Source organism: Microtus ochrogaster, chromosome 8, assembly GCF_000317375.1.
Source record: "Microtus ochrogaster isolate Prairie Vole_2 chromosome 8, MicOch1.0, whole genome shotgun sequence".
Taxonomy (NCBI): domain Eukaryota; kingdom Metazoa; phylum Chordata; class Mammalia; order Rodentia; family Cricetidae; genus Microtus; species Microtus ochrogaster.
In genome coordinates, this window is record NC_022015.1 from 74,551,776 (window position 1) to 74,560,723 (window position 8,948).

General features: G+C 50.4%; 1 protein-coding gene across 1 annotated transcript in view; it reads left to right on the forward strand.

Annotated features, from left to right (window-relative positions):
• The window catches only part of Cnnm2 (cyclin and CBS domain divalent metal cation transport mediator 2), a 138,021-nt gene that overhangs the window by 120,803 nt on the left and 8,270 nt on the right, over window positions 1-8,948 (forward strand). The window contains exon 6 of the mRNA XM_005352420.2: window positions 3,448-3,513. Within this exon, the coding sequence (XP_005352477.1) occupies window positions 3,448-3,513 (66 nt within the window). The remainder of the gene's footprint in view (window positions 1-3,447; window positions 3,514-8,948) is intronic.

Genomic DNA, 8,948 nt, shown 5'->3' on the forward strand with positions numbered 1-8,948 from the left:
GTCCTCCTCCCTCAGTGTCGGTCCTCCTCCCTCAGTGTCGGTCCTCCTCCCGTCAGTCCTCCTCCCGTCAGTCCTTCCCGTGCCCTGCTGGCCTGTGTGCTTTCCTTTAACTTGTCATCGATGAGTCCTAGAGACAGAAGCTGTGCATGTAGATACCTCCACAGGTTTCCATGCACCGAACACAGCTGTGCAGACCTAAGGCCCTCTCACCCTTCTGCGTCACTGCCCCCCCTCTTTGAACTGTGTGAATGGAACTACAGGGAATGGAGCGGGTTGAGTTTGTCTCCCCCTCCAGTGCTGCGGTCATGTTCTGTGTGGTGCTTCCCCCTGTGTGAACACAGAGCACCGCACTTGCCTGACGAAGGAAGGAAGGTTTATATCAGGTGATGATTGTGCGATCGTCATGGCAGAGAGACTATGGTGGCAGGAGCATGAGGCAGCTGTGACATTGGGTCCACAGGAAGCAGGAAGGATGGATGCTGTGCCCAGCTCACCCTCTTGTTCAGTCTAGGACATCAGGCTATGGAAGATATCCCCACACTTGAGTGTGTGCCTTCTCCATCCAGCTATATCTCCCTGGAAGTACGTTTCCATGGTGACTGTAAACCCTTAGACCAGCCATGGAGGGCTGTTTCCTGTGAAAACTGTCTTCTAGTGGGTGTGCACACTGGGGTCTGTTGAGTTGCTGCTCAGCTTCGGCACTTCCTACAAGTTCAGTATTTCCCAGGGCATTCCCTGTGGGACGTGCTCCCTATCTCCACCCACCCGAGCATCCCCTGCCTATCATGGGAAGTGCTCCCTATCTCCACCCACCCAGGGTATCCCCTGTGGGGTGTGCTCCCTATCTCCACCCACCCAGAGTGTTCCCCTGCCCGTCATGGGAAGTGCTCCCTATCTCCACCCACCCAGAGCATCCCCTGCCTATCATGGGAAGTGCTCCCTATCTCCACCCACCCAGAGCATCCCCTGCCTATCATGGGAAGTGCTCCCTATCTCCACCCACCCAGAGCATCCCCTGCCTATCATGGGAAGTGCTCCCTATCTCCACCCACCCAGAGTGTCCCCTGCGTAGCTTAAGAAGCGTCCATCCTGAGTCTAAGCTGTACATCATAGCTATTCTGGGGGTTTTCTGCTGCATCTTCCTGAGGATGAAGGAGTTTGCTGGTGTTTGTGGTGTGTGAGGATGAAGGAGTTTGCTGGTGTTTGTGGTGTGTGGGTATGCCATGGAAAATTAAGTTCTCTGAGATTCTAGGGTGCCTGAAAGGTGACCTGTCCCAGCAGGAGTATCCTCACCCAACTCTGCTGTGCTCCCAAGCCCTCTGGCTCTTGCTATCACTGCTTGTCTTCTCTGGCCAGGAGCAGGTCAAGCAGGTAAACAGAGGTGCTGGAGTGCCACCTTGTGGCCAAAATATAAAAGAGCATCCTGTACAAGGGAACCTTCACAAAGCCCAAAGCTAACCTTAACCCACCTTACCGGGAAACTGTCAGACTGAAAAACTCCTAACAGGAATGGAGACCTTCAGGGAAGTTTGTCTCTGTGACACTGGTCTTCCCTGTCGTCCCACTCGGCAGTGTGGCAGACTTAAGGATGTCATCATCAGAAAGAAAGCCACTAACATCCAGATCCCTCGCTGTCCTGTGCGTGTTTCACAGTCCTAAGGGCACGCTGTCCCCACATGTGAATGTGGGTCTGTGTAAGCGTTCCTACTAGGTCTTTGTTGTGAACTTGGGGTTTGTGACTGGTTGTAGAAAGACCCGAGTCACTGCCCGAGGTGCAGGCTGTATGACATTGAGAAAAGACCTTTGGTGCCCTGTAGCTGGATGGGTTACTATGTATACAGTGTGCTGTGACCCTTAAAATGGATTTCAGAAGGTGGGGGCAGGAACAGCGCTACAAGTTCCCAGTCAGTGTTGTCTGCTTTGTGAGCTTTAAGCCGTAGGTCTACATAGCAAGGCCTTGTCTCAAATATAAAAACAAGCCAGCACAAGAGGAGAGGCTACGTCACAGAAAGGCGTTTGTGTGGAGACTGCCCTAGGACTACGTGCCTCCAGTTAGCCCAGGTTCGCGACCCACACCTACAAGGTGGCCCTGGAAAGAAATGAGAGCAAAACATCTTTGCTGATTTCTGGAGAGTTAAGCCTAAACCCTAGCCCAGCGCATATTGAACCATAGTGTAAGGGAAATCCCACTCAGAAAATGTCAGCAAAAAGGCCGGGGTGATGGCCATACCTCTAGTGCCAGCACGTGGGAAAGGCTGTGGGAGGACCAGAGTTTTAGGCTAGTCTGAGCTATGCAGTGAGTTTGAGGCCAGCCCCAGACTACAAGATACCTTTCAAACTAACCAAAACAGTAACAACAAAAGCCAGCAAAGAGCTCACACCTCACCAGAAAGCCCTCACCGTTCATGTCAAAGGCCTCTATGTACTGAACCTCATGACTGGACTCTGGGGGCTGTGTATCCATTGAGATGTGCAGTTAGCACAGGTTTGCCACATTAAGATCTGCCTGGGTCTGATCAAGTGGTGACCCTGGTGAAATGGCACCAGCAGGAAAAGGCCATTGCCGCTAAGACTCGGGACTTGAGTTTAATTCCAAGATTCACATGGTGGGAAGAAAATCTGGCTCCTCCAAGTTTCCTCTGTTCTCCACATATGTTCCATGTGCAGTGACAAATAAGAGTGTTCATAAGCTGTTCACCAGGAAAACAGAAGCAGAAAGATTCTCCAAGTTTGAGCCCAGTCTGGCCTACACAGCAAGTTCTAGGCCAGCCAGAGCTATATGTTGAGACCTTGTCTCAAAACAAAGAAATGCAAAGAAGCCCGTGATCTGGGCAAAGCCTGCAGCCCTTGGTTCTCTGGACTGTGGAAAGACATGTCCCACCCACCACGGTCTGCCCTCCGGGGTTTCCCTGTGGTGGGGCTGGTCTCCCGACTGAGTGAGCAGCTAGGAGCCTCACCTCTGCCTGCCAGTCGGGGTGTGGCACCCTATACATTTGCCTCTGCTTTGAAATCTGAAATCATTCCAAGCAATTCAAACACCAGGCCAAAATTCTGAAACCAAGAATAGCAGGGAGTTGGGTAACCGAGGGCTCACAAGATTCCCTGGTGAATGCTGGGTGAGGCTTCGGCCTTTTCTTAGGGCCTGCACCAGCTGCTCCTGCGGTTGTATGTGGCTAGTGTGACTTGGGCCTTGAGAAAGGTTTGTCTGGGGCTGTGGACCCCATTTGGGTATTGGGGGTTTCAGAACTTCTTAGAAGAGAGCATACTCCCTGCCTTGCTCTTCCTGGAAAGTCACTTGTGTCTCTTCCATTGCACAAGACCACAGAGCTCCGGCACTTCTGGGTGGGATGCTCATGTCAGTGAGATACTGTCCACTCCTGTCCCTTGGATGTGAAGCCCCCCTTCTGACTTCCAATGCCATCTCACCGTGTTTTTCTCCATTTTCAGTTCCTTTGTCCCTGTCCCGAACCTTTGCTGTCAGCAGGACAGAGGTGTTAGCAGCAGGCTCTCCAGGTAATTCTGCATGCTTCTTCTTCGTAACCCCGGGAAAGCCTGGCCACCAGGGCCACACACTCTATTTCCACAACACTTCCTGTTTCCTGCAGCCTGAAAACGCTCAGGTTGCTGACTAAGAGGGGGCTGTCCAGGAAAACATTAGCCACAGAGGGCTGGAAAGGAACTCTGGCCTAGGAACCGTGGTGACCGGGGGCACAAAGAGTCACTATGGTGACGGTCCAGTGCTTTCTGCCCATCCAGTCTGCACTGGCCTGGAACACTCAAATCTGCCCCAAGTCTTAATCCATCTTCAGCATGTTGTGAGAAGTGGAGTCTGTAGAGACCTGAGGGCCTCAGCCCCCAACCCTCAGCTGCTCCCAGGGAATCCATTTGAACAAAATCTTGGGAGTATGGGTTTTCTTGGCAAATGAGAAAAAGGACTGCACGCATCCTGCCCTAGGGCGCTTGTCCCTGAGCTGACTGGTGTATTTCTGCCTTCCTCAGACAGGGGGCCCTGCCGCTCAGGGCCTTCCTTTGCTTTAGACTTAGTGTCCTGCGCATTCCTGACCAGCTGCAGATTATCTCCCCGCAGGAAAGCGTGGCTGTGCCCAATGTGCTCAACGTGCCCATCAACTGCAAAGAAAGGCTTTAATCTTTCTTTAATTAAAATTGCTTAGCCTTAACTGAGTTTATGGTGAACACCTGTAATCCCAGCATGCAGGAGTCTGAGGCAGTGGAATCAAGGGTTTAAGACCAGCGTGAGCTACGTGTATAGGGAGACCCTGTCTCAAAGAAAGGAAGATTGTTGAGCATCTATGTTGGGAAATGCAACTTTTCTGTGTTGCTTTTCCCCCATATAGCTTGTAATTTTCAATCTGACTGATGAACTTTATATACGGTCTAACTTCAGCCAAACTCTGGAGTACTCTAGGAGGCGACACTTACCTCAGAAGGAAATTCATTAAGATTCCCTTCGGTCTGCCGTCAGCCAGTGTGGTGGCCCACACGTCTAATCTGTATTTAGAAGGCGGAAGTGCGCAGATTGTCACACGGTCAAGGCCAGCCTGGGCTACATAGTGAGTTTGAGGTCAGAATGGCCACGGAGTAAAACCCTGACTTCAATGATAGCTCAGTTATTGAAATGCTTGCTGTAGGAAGAGGAAGACCTGATCTCCAGTTCCCAAAGCCAGTCTAGTAGTGTGTGTTTAATCCCAACACTGGGGAGGTGGAGACTGCAGGACCCCTGGGCTCACTGGCCAGCCAGCTGAGCCAAATTAGTGGGCCCCAGGTCCCAGAGAATGACACTGCCTTAAAAATAAGTAGACACCCAAGGTTGGCCTCTGGCTTGCACACACATACACACATCATACATGAACACGTCCTCTCTCTGCTCTTAGGGTCTGGCATAAGATATTCCCAGTGCCATCTGACTCCAACCAGCCAGCACACACATGCATTTATACTTTTATTTGTTCATGTTTACTGTTTGTTTAAAAAGTCATAGGGATACTGAAGTTGATGACTCTTGGCCAAAGCCCATTAAAATTTGAATTTTACTTTCTCTGTAGAATTCTGAGATTTCTTTGCTATGCCTGCTCCAACTGGTCAGGTATAAACAGCCCTGCCTTGAAGGTCCTGGCCCACAGGCCTGCTGACATTACAGTAACAGCTACTTCATGAGTGGGTGCTAGACTAAGCCAATGACATCTAGCCCCTTTCACAAGGTACCTATGGTTGCAATGTCTCACTATTGTATCTGCTAATTTGCTGCCGAAACAAAGGATTTCTGGGTAGGATGGATAAAATAAACCAAATCAAAAAGCCAGAAAAACAAAACACAACAATGCTGAAAGGCTTAGCCATTTATTTGGTTTTCAGATAGGGTCTTAGCCTTGGCTGTCCTGGAACTCACTATGCAGACCAGGAAGACCACAAACTCACAGGAATCCCCCTGCCTCTGCGTCCTGAGTACTGGGACTAAAGGGGACACAGCCATGCCTAGCTTAAAAGGGTCTTGATTTTGGTTTTGTTTTGTTTTTGAGATGAGGTCTCTTGTAGCCCAGGCTGGCCTCAGACTTGAAGCTGCTGTAGCACTGAGGACGACCTTAAATTCAGGCCTCCCTGACTTCACCTCCCCAGCACACGATTGTGGTTAGGTGCCCCCATGCCCAGGTAAGACCAAAGTCTCATCTTTAGCGTTGTCTTGAAACCTGAACATGTAAATTTGACAGGAAAACATGAACTTGGGTGGGGCGGCTGCTCCTGCCCCTCTTTGTGGGTTCGGGTCCTCTGTGTCTCACTGTAGCTAAGTTTGAGTTGCCGGGCTGGTGCAGGGCTGCAGAACAGGGTTTGTGTTATGGGATGCACATATGGACCAATCTACAGCTGGAAATATAGCCCTTTATTTATCTCAAGGATTTCTGATAAAGGATGTGAATATGTGTTATTCACTTTTTTTTAAGCTAAGCAAGCTTATTGGAGGTGACATTGTGGCCCAGAAAGACATTCGTTTCAATAGATTAAAGCCTAATATGAACTTCAGGGGAAAACAATAAAACCAGCATTTTCCCTTATCTGAAAGGTAAAGTTACCATGAGGGTGGATAACTATAAATTAGTTGTTAGAATTCTTAATTCTGTTAGGGCTCCTAATCTCATCCTATCCACTAAGCTTCTGTTCAGAACCAGCGTCCACGTGAACGCCTGGTTCTGGAACAGAGCAGTTAAGGCTTTTGGTACCCTGCCTATTACAGCCCTGGTGTTAGAGTCAGGCTTAGAAACTGGGGGAAGAGAGAGGGTTTAATTTACAAACAAACATCACTGCCTCAGTCAAGAACTACCAAGCAAAGATTGAGGACAAGAAATAGAAACTGCACTTGCTGCTCGCACCCACGGTATGTGCAAAGGCGGCTGGCGATGCTAACTCGGAGAGCCTGTGCTTCTCGCCTGTCCCCACTAAGTGTGTGCAGAATGCTGCATCTTCTCCATTTGTGCGTTCTGGGCCACGCCCATCTGAGTGACTCGCATGGTCCTCATCTGGGCATCATCTGATCATGTGACCGCCATGGTGACCGGAAGACCATGGGGCACCAGTGAAGCCGGGCGGCTCCCATGCATCACAGAATGAGTGCTTTGAAGCCACGAGACGGAGAAACCACAGATTCTGCTCTGAGCCAAAGTTGAGCGGACATCCTTGATGGACATTGGTGGCACTGACCGCTGCAGGTCAGAGTTTACACATATGGTCCAAGGTGACTGCCCACACTTAGTGTAACATTCCTCTCTGTGGGCTTGGAGAGGTGCTGCTCTTGCAGAGGACCTGAGGACAGCAGCCTCCACCTGGAAATGTGAGGGGGCACTCCCAGAAATGCCACTCCGCACCCAAGCTAGGCGTCAGTGTTTCACGAGCATTGGAAAGTCTCACGGGCATTTCTACTGCATGTGCTTCAGTTTCCCAGCGAAAGTGGCTTAGAAAACCCAGACGCAGATCTCCTGCAGCCGTCTAACACCTCAGCATGGTCACGTGCACCCGCTGGAGCCAGGACAGTCGTTAGCCCGCATCTCGGTGCAGCTCCACGCTGGAGGGAGACATCATTCCTATGCCAGCACCAGAAAAACAGCCACCACCTCTTATGCGACTTCGCTTTTGTATTTTCCTCTTTAGTTTTCTAACCAGCTTTGCTGCCATTACTCCTGCTTGACAAAGCTGGAAGAGCAAAGTTGCATCCAGGAACCTGGCATCACAGTCCCTAAAGCTTTCGCGTGGGGCCCAGGAGATTGCTCAGTGAGTACAGGCCTCTGATGCGGAGCCTGATACCTGAACCACCTGTGAAAGGAGCTAACTGCCCCTCACAACCTGTCCTCTGGCACACGTGCCCCCCAAATAAAAGGGGTTTTGCCATTTTTTTTTTAACTCAAACAATTGTCCTCTGGGTGGAAGCGAGGGGTCACAGATTTTCCTGGCCCGGAGACTTAAGCAGCTTTTCTGACAAGCCATCCCAGCAGGCCTGGCTTCGGCTCATTTCAAAGATAGCACATGAAATTCTGGTTCTCAGCCAGGTGGTGGTGGCACACGCCTTTAATTTCAGCACTTGGGAGGCAAAGGTAGACAGATCTCCGAGGTTGAGGCCAGTCTTTCTATAGAGTGAGTTCTAGGATATCCAGGACTACACAGAGAAATCCTGGCTCAAAAAAGCAAAAGGACATAAGAGGAAATTCTGGTTCTGGCGTGGCAAGTGTGTCCATTTCGCTCACTGGTCAGCCACAGGGACGTGAACATAGGGCACCCATGACAGAACCTGTGTCATCACAGACCACTCTCAGGAGTGACATCCATCGTAGTGATGTCGTCTTCCAGGCAGCAGTGGGCCTGGGTGCTGGGTCGGGCTCACTCACAAGAAATCTGAGGGTTTGATCTGGCCGACTGACTGACTGTCCCGACTCTGGAAAATCCAATGTATACAAGTAGCATCCGCCAGAATTCAGATGGTTGCTCTGTTGGGAAGCCGCACTGGAAGGCCTCACCCAGAGCTTCCAGTGTGCACACCGCTAGAAAAGGGCTCCGTGAAATTCTTAGGATTAAAAGCATCAGCGACTTGAGCTGACTCCGCCATCCCTATCAAGCCGCAACAGGAGGACAGTACTTTTAGCAAGAGTAGATAGGACCAAAACGACTCCATTTTGGAGGCAAGCACACCCTCATCGAGTGGGCAAGGCTCCTGCCTGTGTTTCTGTGTCACTTTAGAACACTTTGTATACTCCGGGTCCTGCCTTCCCACTCAGATCTTGAAATAGTTCGAGGCTCCCCAGACCCCTGCTTACGTCAGGAGTATTGCCTGGAGGACAAACTTCCAGCAGCTTCTTGAGAAAACAGGCGGCTTCCATCAAAGAGCAGCAAACAACCCCAGAAAACCAGTTAAATCTCTCCCCACTGCCTCCACCCTGCTGCGGAATGGCTAGCTGTCACTGGACTCCAACTCTCCCTCTTACAATAATTTTATGATAACTTTAAAAATGATTAAACTTTCCTGGCAGCCTTTTGTGAGCAAAAGTTGAGTCTGTTGGAATCGTAGGCAGATACAGTTTCTCAAGGCCTGCTGCCTTCATGTCGAGGAGGCTGCAGCCAATGTCGCTGGCCTTGTGGTGAGAGATTATTGCTGTTGCTCTTAAGATTCTAATATTGTCTGTGAGCTGATCAGCAGCATTAAAGTCATAAGGTACGTTCCCAGACAAATCGTGTCGGCCCGTGGCTCTGCAGAGTGGGTACAGAGAAGTGGTGGTCTCTCCAGACTGTGGTAATGCTGGCGGGCAAAGCAAGGGATCCACCACGCACACATGCACAAACACAGTGCAGGCATATTCTCTCTCTCTCTCTCTCTCTCTCTCTCTCTCTCTCTCTCACACACACACACACACACACACACACACACAGAGAGAGAGAGAGAGAGAGAGAGA